General features: G+C 45.7%; 2 protein-coding genes across 2 annotated transcripts; both read right to left on the minus strand.

Annotated features, from left to right (window-relative positions):
- Positions 1-2,153: 2,153 nt before the first annotated feature.
- SPTSSA (serine palmitoyltransferase small subunit A) lies at positions 2,154-7,550 on the minus strand. The gene is made up of 2 exons (XM_075426603.1): positions 7,367-7,550; positions 2,154-4,403 (listed from the first exon to the last, which is right to left on the minus strand). Exons 1-2 carry the CDS (start codon positions 7,467-7,469, stop codon positions 4,300-4,302), a joined length of 207 nt encoding a protein of 68 aa, XP_075282718.1. The 5' UTR covers positions 7,470-7,550; the 3' UTR covers positions 2,154-4,299.
- A 2,138-nt stretch (positions 7,551-9,688) lies between these two features.
- Positions 9,689-15,935, minus strand: EAPP (E2F associated phosphoprotein). Its single transcript, XM_075426551.1, has 6 exons — positions 15,810-15,935; positions 15,162-15,343; positions 13,713-13,811; positions 13,258-13,381; positions 12,259-12,381; positions 9,689-11,067 (listed from the first exon to the last, which is right to left on the minus strand). The coding sequence occupies exons 1-6, from the start codon at positions 15,881-15,883 to the stop codon at positions 10,803-10,805; spliced, it is 867 nt and encodes a 288-aa protein (XP_075282666.1). The 5' UTR covers positions 15,884-15,935; the 3' UTR covers positions 9,689-10,802.
- Between the last annotated feature and the right edge of the window lie 360 nt (positions 15,936-16,295).

The raw sequence follows: 16,295 nt of genomic DNA on the forward strand, positions 1-16,295 counted from the left end.
AGGTGCAGCAGCAACCCCAGCCTGACCTTCAGCCAAGGCCACCTCCCAGCTTCTGTACATTGTGTTAAAGATTTAGTGATAAGGTGTTGCATAACATAATTCCCCAATTTAGTTTACCATAAGCACTTGCCACATTTGAGATAGACACCTGCTGCCACCGGAAGATCATTGTAAATAAAGAGCTGGAATTTAATGATACTTTAGAAATCAGATCAGCATTTAAATCGGGTTTACATCAAGGCCTATTCAGTTCTTACCCAGACAAACTTTCGGGGACAGCGGATGGTCATAATTTCTTAGTCCTCAATGTCCTCTGTGACACTTTAGATGGTTTGAGGACCTTGTAATTAACACGAAGGTTAAGAAAAGCAGAGGGGATTCTGCTGAAATCCCAGACTGGGATATTTCTGATCTGGAATTTCACCTCTCCCCATTAGAGGGAAAATTTGATCCAGCTCAATCTGCCTCTGGACTAGGATGCCAGATTTTCTCCTCAAGCCATCATTACACAAACAAAAGGCAGAAAAGACAGCAGCTATTGTACTCAGTGATGACTACTGCTTAAGGCTGACCTAGCAGATCAAACAGAGAAACAATGCAAACCACATGGAGAGCTTCATGCTTTTGTCTTTAAAAAAAAAAAAAACACCCTCCGCACTGGTGTCAGCATCACATGTCAGCAAGAGGGGAAGAAACTGTTTTCCTAGAACAGCATTTGCAGAAAACATGGGCAAATTAGCAGGTGAAAGGAACTTCTGGCACTGAAAACCTTCACCAGGGTCCCAACTCCAGGGTACGCTGCTCGGGTATCACAGAGGATGGCTGCCGTCCCAGCAGCTGTATGCACAGCCCACTCATCACACCGTATCCGATCCAGTTGTGTCTCTTCACCTCAATACAACCTTTATTTGTTGTTAGCTAACAGCAGGTACCCCTTCTTCCGTACTTAGAATGCGCACTTCATTAGTGCATCCCAATGAAACAGGGCAACGCCTCACATCATAGCAGTTGCACCAACTGGCACTAATGCAATGTACATCTATCACGCAAGATCGAACTTCACAGTGCTATGCTCCCTTCACACCTATTTCTTTCTAATAATGAATATTTACACAAAACACAAACAAATGGTTTTCTTGCTAAATTTTGCCACAAAAGTCTCAATTGAGGATCCTCTAATGTTTTCCACACAGGGTAGTTAAGAAACCTGAAAAAAAACCAAACTCACAGCCTGTCTCCAAACTACTTGCTACCTAATAATTTCTGACAAGAAATAAACAGGTTATATATATATATATATACATATAAAAGAAATAAACAAAAAAATATATATATACACACACACACACACATAAATGTAACTGATCCAGGACATATATACACACACATTCTGGGCTTTGTTTCTGACTCCAGACTGACTTTCTGCAATACTCTGCCTCAGTTTCCTCTTCTGGTTACGGCAGCTCCCACTGCACAGGTTTTTAATGCTTATTTGTAGGGCTCCCAGCCCTCGTGCCAGCCCAGGCGCCCCTGCGGAGCCAGCTCTGCACCGCAGGGCATCGCACCCAGGCAGGATGCCCCAGCCACCCTTTTACCAGCCTCCCGTGGGTGCCGGTTTTATCAGTTGTGCTGTAACACAGTTAATGCGTTTTTAAATGCTTATTTCTGATGACTCAATCTAAACCCCAAGAGCTATTACTATTAAAAGACTAACATAGAGCCAACTGCAGGGCTCTTGGGTTTTTTTTTTCTGCTCATTTGTCACAATTATTTTTTTCAACTTTATCTAAATTACTGATGGCTCAATTATTATCACCCTGTTTAAACAGAAGCATAATCCAGCAGCTGCTTCTAAATAGTATTTAAACTGCCTTCAACCTCCAGCTTGCACAGAAAAAGCTTACAGTTCTATCACAAGGAGGAAATGATCCCCCCAACACGACAATAAAGCAGGCTGCAGTGGGAAAACAACTCGGTAGCCTTACAAATCATTTATCATTCAAATCTAATGATTAATTAAATCCCTACCAATGCCCTTATTTTAAAAAAGAAAACTTACTCCGCTTTGTAATTATCACCCCTTGAACCATGTCTTCACTAGATGAACTTATTAAACAGACACATTGCAGAAACTTTCTTCTGGAAATTCAAACTCTAGTAACATATAGTATTTTATTAATGAAATTATTCCATCTTTAACAAAGTATCTGGAATCTAAAAGAACAGTCCAAGACTATGACATTGTTGATTTATAATTAAAAAAAGAAATGCTGAAAAAGACTGTACTCAAATTAGCAATTTGCATTCAAGTATGGTGTCGATCAAGCCCACTCCAACGTAACGCAAGTGGTTGGAGATTATGGTTACCCTTTAGCTCTCAACAAACAGCAGACAGCTAATAAAAGTCAGTATATCAAAGCCCATTTATAAAACTTTTCAGAATCAAAAATCATGCTTAACAGTCCTAATGCCAATGCACAGACGGGCTTTCCCCCCACCCTTCATACAACTAAATCCCTTTCTCAGCCGTAGTTGTGTATTGATCGCAGTAGTAGTTTGCAAAGAAACATCACGGTACCAATTTAATACATGGACAGCAGGAACTGATGCTACATTACTTCAAAAAGAGTACGTGAACTATTATTATCTCCATATATACTTAAAATACTCACGCACAACTCTGGATACATCAAACAAAAAACACCACCCCAAAAACCTACCTATGTTTCGATAGCCAGTTATTAATAAGCGAAGGCACTCCTTTAGTGGGAGACTCCAACCAACTTCAGTAAAGCTAGAGTTCACCTAGGAAGTTTAAGACCCACTGTTTATAGCTCCAAGACAACAATGGAGTTTTTAATCAAATACCCACGAAGTTCTTAAATACAGGGGAGAAAAAAACCACTCTTTTCTCATGAGTGTGCATTTCAGAAAACTAAATAAACCTAAAAGACAACAGTTTAGTTGTACAACTTAGGTATAGTTCCCGATTTCAACAGAAGTTGCATAAAAGATATAACAGTACCTATTATTACTAGGCCATTAAAAAAAAAAAAAAATCACAATTCTTCGGTCAAGCATCATTCTTCACCTTTTGGTAAGTTCTGAGAAAAGCAAGCAGCATTAAAAAACACAGTAATTTCTCAAAGAAAGTTCTGCATCAAAGCTCTGCTTTTAAATTTTATTTTTTAAACAACAACAACAAAAAAAATCCTCCACTTAGGAAAGTTAGGTTGTCATCATCTTACATTTCAGAATACAAAACTGAAAAAAATCCCTATAAAAAAAAAAAAAAGACAGGACTTCAGCCAAGTATTCAGCTACTTATTGCTGTAGTTGTAACTCAAGTCCATTTAAACCCCTATGTTTTGGTTGTTTTTAGCAAGAACATGTTTGGAACACTAGCAGCAATAGAAAACCCCTTTAAAACCTAGACATAGTTACACTGTTCAGTGAAAATCAGCAGAAACCATAATCATTGGAACATAATAAAGCATCCCGTAAAAGTACAATTGAATCGGTAGCTAGAAAACCAGGGCTGATTTAAAGTGCTATCCCAATGCCTTATGTGGACCTATGTCAGTAAAGTCCTTTTCCCCCCACTAGCTAAAGCCCAGATCCACAGCACTCCTCCAAACATAACAAACGCAGTCCTCACTCCGTCTCATCTCCCCCCACCCTCCTCCAACAGCTGGAACACAGAAACTTGAAATAATCGCTAACTCCAACTTTCGGTGATAAGCACAAATACACTGTTGAACATCAAACAGTACACCTGAGTTCAGTCAATACAAACTAACTTTTGGAAATAGCATTAGACGAATATATCCACGTCTCTAATATGAATCTAGATGTATTTTCTTACAAAACGCATTAATAGAAATATCCAGGCAAATACATACCATACAATAGCAAAAGCTTTAAGCCCCATTTAATAAGATGACTTTCCGATTAAAAGTAGAAGGCAATTAAGATTTACTCAAAATTACAGTTAAGAAAAGCTTTCACAGTGCAATATTGAAACTGTCACAAAGTTAAGAAAATACTGATATCAAAGTACAATCACAATGTTAAAGTAGACAAAACTACTATACAAGGGCATATCCTGTAAAACTAAAAGGAATGAACACAACATAGGGGACATCTCACGCCCCTGCTCTACACATCTCGTTTCCTAGTCTTCGGAGCCGGAATCGTGTCTTTCTGACATGGGTGGAAGTCTTGTTAAAACTAAGAGGTTCATTCTTCTTCGTCGACTGGATTTGAAAGCCCGATTACTTCTTGAAAACACGTTCTTCATCACTGCACAATTTCAAAGTAGTGCAGTATCGCCATGATGTGCTGAGGCATGAACACATAGCCCGTGTACAGTGCCATTCCAACAATGGAAACTAGCATAGAATCTGCATCACAGTTGAGGAAAAAAGCATTTGAAATAGAAAGTGCATTAGACACCACATAACTATAGCATTAAAACTTTCCCAGTAACTGTATTACAATATTACATTTTCAAATCGGACAGGGTCAACTGTATTCAGCAATTACAAGCGCAGGAGGAACCGACTGAACACGGGTATGAGCGATTAGCTGAATTACGAAGGACGCCTTGCAAGTCATCCACTGCCTCGTCACGGACACAAGAGGACCAGCCAAAATGTGGCAAGAGTGACGGAGGAACAGAAAATGGGCACTGAGATTACACAAGTTTTTACATGCTTCTTCCTAGCTGTTAAGCAAGTCTTGCAGAAGCCAGTGCTATTCAGCCAAGCAGAAAAGAGTCAAACACCACAAAAAAACCCAAAACAAACCAAAACCACAATAACATGAGTAGCTGTACTGAATAAGAGTTCTTATTTGTGGATGACCTACTCACTTTTAAGCAGAGAGCATTAAACGTTGACCTCAACTTCTTGGAACAGAATGACCTAATACATTTAATTTACAATGCACAAAATACATCTGGTGTGAAAGTTGTACTGTTAGCGTAATAAAGCCAGGAAAACTCAAATCTGTGTCTAGCTTCCAGTGTCCTCTAGGCTCTAAGTCACTACACTTCTCCATCTGCACGTCATGCTCAGACCCTTCCTCATGGGCAAGAAACTCAATTTATGTGTTGTCTGACAGTACTTTCCAAACAGAAGCTGCAGAAGGAATGAAAAGTATGAGTAACATTGTGACATGCACCTTTCTAACTATTTTCCTCACAAAGGCTCAGAGCGTCAGCACGGCTTGGAGTCAACTTGTGTATTTAAACAGATACTCATTAGTACTTTACCACAGCAGATCACACTGCAAAACAAACTTCATGCGAAGCTATCTGCTAACCAATCTTAAGACAACCACTTTATTAGTTGAACTCCTAACAGGGACCTTTCATAAACGTTCATAGAGAAGTCAGATGACAGCTTATAATGCATACACACAACTGGACCTTTGTTGAGCCCTGGAGTTCACAAAGCTTTATCTACAGAAATTATGGCATCAGTTTACTTAAACATTATGCCATGCAGAGTTTAATGTTTCAGAAATCCAACAGAAGAAGATTTTATCCAGCTACCTGCAGAGATTCAGTAAACTCAGACAGAAACGCTGTAAAAAGCACGGGAGATTAACAAGCGTGATAACACTGGACAGCAGTACTCGGTTTCCACAGGCGAAACCAGAGGAGCGGCGCATGCTCTGCCTCTTCGAAAAATCAAGTCACCACAGCACGCGTCTAACAAATGCTCTACGACCGCCTTCCCCGTGGCAGAGCAGAGGTATTAGCTGGCTTATTCGAGCATACTAGCTGCTTGGCACATTTTTAGTCCCAGAAGATTATGAAGTAAGTGATACTAAAATGAAGGTCAACTCATAAATCCACGTTTCCGTATCAGCACCCGCTTTGATTCTGGAGCACCAGCAGCAGCGAGGCACGCAGCAGAGCCGCACACCGTCAGCTCCCGAGGCCGCTGGGTCTGCGCTGCACCCATACAGCACCAGGCAGACCTGGCCCACCTACGGCGAAAGCATCCAGTTTGAGGACAAAGAACAGTTTTGCTGGCCCAAGATTCCAAATGACACCTGTGCCACTCGTGACATCTGTAAGCTAAGCTGCAATTGCAATATTGCACTGCAATATGAGCACTTTATAAAAGCAAATGCACACACACGCTTTCAATTACTTAAATATTTTGCACAAGTTAAAAAGCTGCATGGTTAACACAAAATAAAAAAAAAATACACTCACGACTAATATAATTGCAGGGAAGGCAAAGATGATGTTTCCTCAGTGATAAAGACACGGCATAAGAAAAGGAAGGTGTGTTATCACATACACAACATTTTGAAGGTAAGAACCCCTACCTAAACAGTTGTGCACAGCAAGTCTATAACTACTAGAAAAGAGAAAGTTATCTGCACTTCTATTGATTTTCCACGGGAAAAAACAGGTCCAATTGCACAGCTGTAACTTGGGCAACCACTTTCGTATCACAAATGTGAGTTCCTTTGCAGAACCGACCAGTATCTCAGTAAAAGCAGCTTCTTGCTACAACTTACACCCTTCTCTTTGCTCACGTTTTGGTTAATTTCTCTCTTTGCCTCTCAACATTAATTGGAGACGGGCTCAGGGTCATTCATATGAGACATCATTTTAAGTCAAGATCAAAAGAGTCAAGAGAAAAATACCTGTGATGCCGTAACAACACTTGAGAGAATTTACTGCCTGCACGGAAGGGCTGGGTGAAGACACAAACCTATAAATAGTCTTTAGACGGACGCCTTCGCATTAGCATCTGTCAAGTTCTTCCACCCCGAGCGAGCCAAGCAAACTCACCAGCTCGAGGATCAAACACTCACCTAAGAAACGCCATGTGGCAAAGCTCGGCTCCGCACCGCGCACGCCTACTTTCCACCAGGCAGAAATGCAGGAGAGCTCCTGACAGACACCTGCCCCCAGCGCGACCCTCGGGGTCCCCCCGCAGAGGGCAGGGGAAAGGCCTCCGGTGCCTCCCCGGCAGACAAACCACCGCCGGAACAGCTCCGGGACACCAACGCGTGCCCGAGGCGGAGCGGACCCGGCGGCCCGGGGGGGCGAGGGGCCCCAGCGCCCGCCCGCCCGCGAAGCGGGGACGAGCCCCGGCGCCGGGCCCGGGCTGCCGCTCCCCTCCGGCCGGCTGCCCCCGCCGCGGCCCCGCCCGCCTCCCGCCGCCCTCGCCCCCGGCCCGGCCCCGCTCCCCGCGCAGCACGGCCGCGGCCCGGGCGCTCCCCCGGCACCGGCCCCCGCACCTCGCCGGCGACCTCGGGGCGCAGCGCGGCAGGGGGAGCGCGGCCCCCCGGCCCCCCGCGCCGCGCAGCCGCCAGGCCCCGGCCGGCGGAAGGATACTGAAGACGGTGCGCTCCCAGGGCTCCAGCATGTAGAGCGCGGTGACCAGCAGGTACTGGTAGTACAGCCACGACATCTGCTTCCAGGCCGAGCCCAGCGCCATGGCGCGCCCCGCTCTCCCCGCCCGCCAGCGGCCCTGCGCCGGGCCCAGGCCGAGACGAGACGGGGGCGGGGGCAGCCCGCGGCCCGCCCTCCTCTCGCCGCCGGGCCCGGCCCCGCCCCGCCCCGCGCCGGGCGGCCGCTGCTACCCCCCGGAACGGCAGACCGCGGACCGGGAGCGCCCGCCGGACACACGGTCAGCCCGCCCCGCGGCAGCCCTCGGTGCCCGCGGCTGGCGGAGGGCGAAGCCCACCCGGGAACGGCTCAGATCGATGACACCGCGGCGCCGGCCGGCTCCGGCTGGATTAGCCCGCAGGAGCAGGAAAAGCAGAGAGGAGATGGATCGGCCGTTCACCGTTAACTTGGTGCTGGCCTCGCACTTCGCTGCGGCACCGGGGCCAGAAATGGGAGGGTGCGGGAGACCCCAGCCCTTGGTGCTCGTCGGCCCGAGGTGGGGAGAAGCTCCCAGCAGCTGGCCCAGGGCTGCGCGGCAGAAGGCCCTGGAAGGCCCTGCAAGGGGACGTAGGCAGTGACGAGGCACCGTGACAAAGTGCGGCATGAGGCACCGGGGCCAGGCCACCAGCCAGGAGCTGACACACCAGGCGTGCACAGGGCAGGCGAGGAACCGGCCCGGGCTCGCTGTGCTCACCCTGCTCGGTGAGTGGCATCGAGGAACCGGCACGGGGCAACAGCCACCCACGCCGCCCCGCCACGACCTTCACGTGTGCCGTCTGCGCAGTGAAAGACATGGGAATGCAGGAGGATGCGTGCAGGAGTCGCTGACACAGCTGTGAAACACAACCACAGCACCAGCAAGTAACCGGGGAAAAGAAAACTGAATGCTGTACTAGTTTGTGTGACAGAACCTGAAGAGGGATGTAATGCAACCAGAAGACATTTAGACACACTTTATCCCAGAAGACATTTTGACAGACTTCATCTACGCAGGTGTTTCAGCAGGAGAAGAAGGGAGAGCGCTCACACAATGAACACTCCCACACGACTGGCGACAGGAGCCGTCTTCCCTGTCCAAGACCGCTGTTGCTTGGTGCAGTTGCTGCTGGAGGACGCTTGCATTGGTGTTGCTGCTTGAAAAAGTGATAATCACAAAAGCTTCTTTTGTATATAAACGCGTACAAAGTTCAAGGACAAGTGGGGTATTCAGCGCAGGGAAAGCATTGCTCCCACGCAAAGCTGCAAGAACATTACCAATACAGGGCAAACAAGTCCCTGTCCTGCCTGCTCCGGCGACTCCAAAGAAGCAGCTCTGCCATTCAAGTGATGGAGCAAGCAAGAAGCAGCAAGAAAGTACCTGAGCTGAGAAGAAAGGTGATTTTGAGGCATGCCAGCATCAAATTCTCCTGCTACATCTGCCAGGTGGTACACCAGCCCCTTCCACCTTGTCAGTATGGTGCACTCACAAGACAGACTTTTTTGCTAGCTAGCCCCGTAAGAAAATTGGCATTATTGCTCTGTACAGTTTCCCCTCCTTCGCCAGCTCCATTCAACCCCCACTTAGGGACTGCCATCACCAGTTGTTCCTCCTGCAACAACCTGCAGCAACACCTGAGCCCTTGAATTACATTCCCGCACGCTCGTGTTTCCAGCAGCGCAGAGACCCTTAACCTGGCGCTACACAGAGCCTTCGCGCTTCATCTGGAACACGAAGACAGCTACGTCCAGACCAGCATGTCCTACAGCACAGACTATATCCTCTGTCACATCTGCTGCTCCACGCTTCTACTAAGAACACAGAGTTCTTTGTACGTTCAGAATTTTCCACGTACACCTCCTGGCTTGTGGCGCACAGCGGCAGCTTACCCCACGTCAGACGGTCCCACGCCTATCGATAGCGAGTCGGACACTGCGCCGATCGGTCCAACAGCAGGTAGGGAAGGAGAGGTTGAGACCTTGTCTCAGGCAGACCCCAGGTCTCCGCGCACGTGTGGCTCAGTTCTGACGACGGGTTGCAGGCGCGGAGGAAGGTGGGCCACACCAGCCAACCGGGTGTTCAGCAGCTGCCCCAACAGGTCTCGTCACGCATAGGTTAAGTTTCTGCTAACTTGGAAATAGTAAATCAATCTTTTCCTCATTTAATCCTGACAGAAGAACCAACATATTTTCTTCTTCCTAATCTCATGTAACGTTGTGTAGAATGAGCGTGTGTAGGTTAGTAAAATACAGCACCAGGACTACAAAACGTAACCAAAGTCACGAGATTTTATTCTAATCTAAGGCATGAAAGAAGTACGTTCTTCAGGTGCCTACCTTCTCAGTTTAAATATTTCTTTCAATTCCTCAGAGCACACAGAACAAATTATTCCTAGTGCTGCTAAATGAAAAAGCATAAAGGTAAGATTTTTTTCAAAGTGAAGTGTTAAAAAATATCAGGCTATAAAGAGGAGACATTACTTACTAATAAAAAAAAAAGAAGAGTTCACCTCTGGGAGCATGCCTGGAGGAAGAGAGGGAAGGATCCACTGTTAACACTGCAGTGGCTTCACAGACTAAGCAAGAAATCTAAATACCAAGTAGCAGAAGCTCTTCATGGTTCCATAAAGAAGCTGTAAATGTACTACAAAAATAGCTAAAACATACAAAGTAGCTCTATGGTCACAGAGCTGACCATAAATTTATTCTTAAAGTGTGTCATTGTAACGAAAAAGGACAATACAAAAAAAGTCCAGTACTTTCTTCATATACATATTTACATTTAAAACCCTTAATTGTATAATATGTTGATTTAAATGATCCATGCCAGAATGACCCATGCCAGCAAACTCGATATAAGCTGATCTTCCACTCTGTATAAATAAAAGTTTCCATTCTGAGATCTTAATAGGCCAAAAATCCAAATACAATGACAATTCCTTCTTTATCAGACCTACCCTTGTGCAAGTCTACCAAAAATACCACCCTAAAGAAGCTCAACATCCCAACTGAGAGTTGTTTACCACGTGCCACAGAAACGACCAACGCAGCTACGGAGACCCAGTTACTACACACTATTTATTCTAAGCAGTAATTCTAATACATATTGAGATAATGGATAGTATCTATACAGGGAATGATCATAATACACAGATCTTACATTATATTTACAAAATTTTAAATCCTCAATGATGCAACCACCTGACAGTGTGAAAGAATATTGCTCTCAAATGCACGCAGTTAACTGTATTCCTTTCGTGAACTTTGCAAAAATCCAAACATTATAAAGCTCTCTGATGAAAATGTACTTTTTAAAGACCATATTTAAAACAGTCTAACATGCCTGCATTTCTGATACTTAATACAGTCTTAAAGAGTGCAGGATTTCCTCCCCCGCTTCTGCACATTAGCAGTGGCTGGCTAGAACATTGAAGAAGTGAAAAACTTCATCTTTGTCCATTACTGCCACTTCAGTTGAGCATTCAGTACATAACACTGGATGATACAATTCCTCCTCTTCTTCATTTGATTGTACAGAGGTAGCTTCTTTGCTGTGTTTCATTTTCTTATTTCTTTTCTTCAACTTCTTTCTGTATTTCAGAATTTCCTCTTTGTCAACAAAGCAGTTCATCACAAACATCGCTCTGTATTGTGTTTTGTAAGATTCATGTCTATGGAGAAGGAGAGAAAATGCAAGTCATACCACTGGTAAAACTCAGCTTCCGAGAAATTGGTTATCATCACTGGAAATTGGATTAAAGATAGGAAGAACCATGCCAAAGGGCTGAAAGTCAAATAAAGTTTTAGAAACAGAAGCCACAACTGAAAAAAATCATTAAAAAATAGAATTGTGGCCATTTGTCTTGTTTTTAAAAACACGCTGGTTCTTGCTGAAATCAACACCTCAGAGTACAATGGTATTGGAACTACAGAATTAGGCATTGCTATGTATAGCAGGTGATTGGCAAAACATCACAAACCTGCGAGTGCGAGTAACTGAAATACTGGCATTTATATCCTAAAATGTCTTGCAAGTCTGAAATTCCTCAGTTAACAAACATTGACACGTCACACTTGAAAAAACAGGTCTGTAATAAAATATAAAATGTATTTTCAGCTGTCATCAGCATAACAACTGTACAGCTGGAGTACGTAGCAAAATTCCGGGCTGCAGTTCAATTCAACACCATGTCCCTTGGGCTGTGGTTTTACAGCAGCCTAAACCAACACGACAGGTGACTGCAGAAGTCCTTTCTCAACTTCTGCTGGCTTTAGTGCTTGTGTAACGCTGTGCCGAGCTACCTGAGTTTATTAAAATGACGCAAGAGCAGTCTGACAATAAAAACAGACAGTTTCCTGTCAGCTTAGCAAACGGAAATACTTAACTATAGAACAGGGTCAAAGGAACACCAGAGCCAACAAAGGGAAGAGAGTGAGAAACAGCACCCGGCACTTAGATGATTTTAGGCTGCTGTGGAATTTCATCCTCAATCACCAAAAGTACTCAATAAACAAGAGGTAGCTTATTCCCCATTTCACAAAATTTCTTTCTCCCTTACTCCCAGTTCGGAAGTCCTCTCCTTAGCAGTGCTAACTAGGCTTGCAGTGCAGTCAGATACTGGAGAGCTGCAAAACACACTACAGGTTCTCACCTAAATGCTTTCCAGGCACTTTTTAATGTAACTATACTCAAAAGCTGATCACCATTCTTACAAACTAGCATTCACCTCTAAATCTGATTCACGTACGCGTGCCTTCTCTTTTATGAGGACCACCTCGCAAGACAGACTTGATCGAATTGAATACAACTGACCAAAAAAAAAAAGACATTCCAAAAAGACCCCTTATTGTTCTCCAGTTACCTCTGACAGTCCAGGCACAGCGTTGTCATGCAAGCAGGGCAATTCAAAACAGCATCGCTGTTGGGAACAGCTGAAGGTTTTGCCGCCGGCTGCTGCAGCGGCACTCTTCTTTGATTACGGTACCTACCAATCCGAGAAAGGAGGATGGAGAGATGAAAAGTGAAATCACGTGCCTTTGTTGTCGGATGTATCAATTCAACCTTCACTGATTTTTTTATACTAAAATACACCAATAAATACATGGCTCCTTACACACACCTTTTTCACTACTAAGGGCACATAAATAAATACACTGGGGGAAAAAAACACATACCGGTATCTTTTCATTTACTTTGTACACAGGATTCTTATTTGGTGAAACTAACAGAACTGGCATGAGAATTTGTGCCTAATAACCCTCTCCTCTGACAAGGCGGGTATCTCAAGTGCAATCTCTGCAGGCAACATACATTAGTGTTACCCTTTTTCAACAGATTTACATGGAGAATTTTACTTCTGCTGCAGCAACCATTTTTCTGCTTTGCCCGTCAAAAAACTCGCAGTAAAGCAGCTTTGTGCTGTTCCTACATTTTGTGGATTGCTAATTTCAAAGTTTTCCAAACCATAAATGCAATATTTAGCAGGAACAGACCACTAATTTAGCAATCAAAGTATCACAGGGCAGTAAAAATTGAAATCAGCAAATCTTACAACCTTCTTATCCACAACATGGTTGTCTAGATGAGACCTACAGACAAAACTGGGTTACAGAACTAGGAACTTTTGATTTTTAAAAAACCGCAAGTTTTAGAATTGTGTCATTTTGAAGACTCAACTTCCACTACATACGCATAAACATTTTACAGGTTTTTACATTTCTATGCTGTAAATTTTAAATAAAAAAATATTTTCATTACGTAGACTTGACAGAATAGGCTTTTTCTCTATATTCACCATTTTCATTGAAATTTTTTATTTTATGTTAAGCATCCTACAATTCAAATATTTATAGTCTCTTACCCCCTCCTCTGTGAGTCTACCCACTCTTGGTCTCGCCTGTCTTCTTCCGGGTCATACAGCAGTTCATCATTGGAAGGAATACGACGCTGCTGATGTTTTCTGTTTTTCCGGACATCCTGTGTAGCTGGGAAGATTTGTGCAAGCACATGTTACATCCGTAAAGACATATGATGATTCTCGGCTTAAATAATCAAAATATCAGTTTTTCAGTTTTCCATACTTGCAATAAATCTAAACTAGAACATAAAGGTCTAGCTCATCTCTGTTCCAAATGCACCACCCCAACGCACCTTACATACCTTGGGATACGTCACAAAGTTGCAGGAACTACACTGAGATTGACAGAGGCTGGTAATTCCCCTCAAAAGGCCGCCTTCAGGAACAGCCCCTTAACCCCCCCCAAGAGGATGCTACAGGTACTGTAAAGATGTCCTCCTTTTGCCTCAGCCATTTACCTGTTTTATCTTCATCCTCTGAATCAGAATCGAAGTAAATGTCATCATAGTATTTCGAAGTGGTGGCAGATCCAGTCTGCCCAGTACTTGAGGAAGTACCTATGTGTAAAATTAGAGAGAAAAGTGGTAAGAACACCCCACCAAAACAGTGGCAAGTATACAGCCCAGAAAAAACCCATGTTTTCAAGGTACTCTGTCCTGAAGTGCTGTGCTTTATCTAGGTGTGTTAAGTAACAGCTCTCCCAATTTATTCCCACATCCTGATCATCCACATCATTTTTGTTATTTCATTTACAGGTGCTCTCTCAGAGCAAAGCTGCTCACTCCCTCCGAGATGAACTTCAGGTACAGTTCAAAGGGAATTTTCTCCCAAGGTACACTCCCGTTAGGCACAGAGGACACTATGCCAAATATGCCTGCCTCTGCTCTATACAATCCACACCACCTCAGACACTCCACAAATCTTCAGTCATGTGAAAGAAATACAGCTGTGGCACATGGTTTCACAAACTTTGATTAATTACAAAAAAATTCACTAAAAAAATCCCCAAAAATTTCAGGGCCACAGAAGTTCAAAAAGAACCTAGACAAATTGCCAAGCACATCTGTCACAGCCAGTCTGCACCAAAAATCCTGTTCTGTGCTGGATGTATGTGGTGGCATAAACACCGCTTCATCTTCTTCATTGCACAACCAAAACCTACAGATCAGATTTACCCACTAACACAGACGAAACCAATAAACCTGCTGAATGCAGAGTGAAGTCCCTACATTAAAGTGAACACTATGTCGATTCTCTAGTAAATTAAGAACGCTTAATTTTCAATGCTGTTTTGTAATAGGTAAAAAGAATATCCCCTCTTCAAATGCCAATCCGCCTCTTGCAGCCATAGTTCCCAAACTCCAGAACACGTATTTCTTTAATACAGCTTTACTGTTTGATGTAACAATTATGGTAAGAGAGAAAGATAATCATATTTGTTACTCGTTTTTCTCCCAACTGATTTGGGATTTTAATCTACCATATGCTATTCCTTTCTCCAAGAAAGGGCTCCAAATCTTGATGGCCACTCAGAGCCACTAGACAAAGTACAAGAGACTGCAACCTGCTCAAGAGGTTTCTGAATACATATGAAACAACAACTTTAAACCAAGAGATATTGGAAGAAAGAAGACTAATCCAACAAAGAGAAATCATATTGAAGCAGGAAATCAGAAGTTCAGAAACGCCAAAATCAAAGTCTTAGAAAAGACGAAACAGATGCATTCACTGAAGTGGCACCTACTGACCATTTCTGCAGACGTAATCAGCCATTTTGAGGTTTTTCCGTACGCTTCAAACAGCACTCAGCTGTCACCTCTAGCCACAAGAAACAGTAACTTCCCGCCTTAACTGGACAGCACTTCACTCACAATCTCCTGCGGAAGCAGATGTTAAGCATGATTTACCCATTTCTGGTGATTTCCATTTGCCTTCCATAGTCCTCATGGTGGTGGTCAGCTCTGCTTCCATCTCCTTCTGGAACTCGTCGTCGCTGGACGACTCGCTCTCCCCCGTCAGGCACTCCCGTAGCAGCTTCCGCTTCTGGTCAGGAGTGCCGTGCAGGAGCACATCCACCTCATCTTCCGAGCTACAAACGTTCAAGCGTTACACACCACGTTACTACAGCCAGCTTACAGCATCGCCCCAGTCACTGGGAGGACGAACATCCGAACCGCGCGGGTGCCCTGGAGAGCGCCTGTGTGCTTAGGGGAAACGCATTTATTAGAACGTTTCGCTATAGCTTGTTGGCGTTAAAACTGAGGTTTCAAGGCAAAGGAACTCCAGCTGGCGGGCCGCGGCCCTGCCCCGCAGCAGCGGCCTGTTCGCGCCCCGGCGCCGCTGGCGACGGGAACGCTCCGGCTGCACGGACGCCAATCGCCGCGGCGGCAGCGAGGCGGCAGCACGCGGGGGCCGTGAGGGAGCCCCGCCGCCCCTTCGCGGGCCCCGGCCGGGCGGGGAGCGGCGGCCCGCTGCCACCGGGCCGGAGCCGACCCGCCCCCCCCGGCCCGCCCGCTCCGGCAGGCAGCGACAGGCTGCCCGGGGCCCGCCCGCACCTGCTGAGCGCTCGCTCCTCGTCGCTGGGCTCCTCCACCACGTACGGGTCATCCTCCTCGCGCAGCCGGCTCATGGCGGCGCCGCTGCCCGCAGCCCGCCCCGGCCCCGCCACTTCCGGAAGCCCCGCCGACTTCCGGCGGCCGAGCCCCGCCCCAGATGCGGCCAGGCCCCGCCGCGGCCCGGCTCCGCCCGCCGCCAGGCCCCGCCGAAGGGGCGGGGGGGCACCGCCCGCTGGGCCGGCCGGGCTCGTGCTCTCCCCGTTGGCGCTCCGAGTGCCTCTCCGCACGGCTGGGCGGCCGGGGCGCGGCTCTGCGAGAGACAGACCCAGTACGAAGAGGCTTGAAAAAAATTTAATGCGCAGCGACACCGAAGAGCGAGGCCTAATCTGAAAACTGTTCCCACGCCTACTTAAAATATTTACAGTTTTGTTAACTGTACGTACGTTGTGATCTTCGCCCCTCGCAGTCTGTTTACAGGCGAGCTCC

Source organism: Opisthocomus hoazin, chromosome 7 (assembly GCF_030867145.1).
Source record: "Opisthocomus hoazin isolate bOpiHoa1 chromosome 7, bOpiHoa1.hap1, whole genome shotgun sequence".
Taxonomy (NCBI): Eukaryota; Metazoa; Chordata; class Aves; order Opisthocomiformes; family Opisthocomidae; genus Opisthocomus; species Opisthocomus hoazin.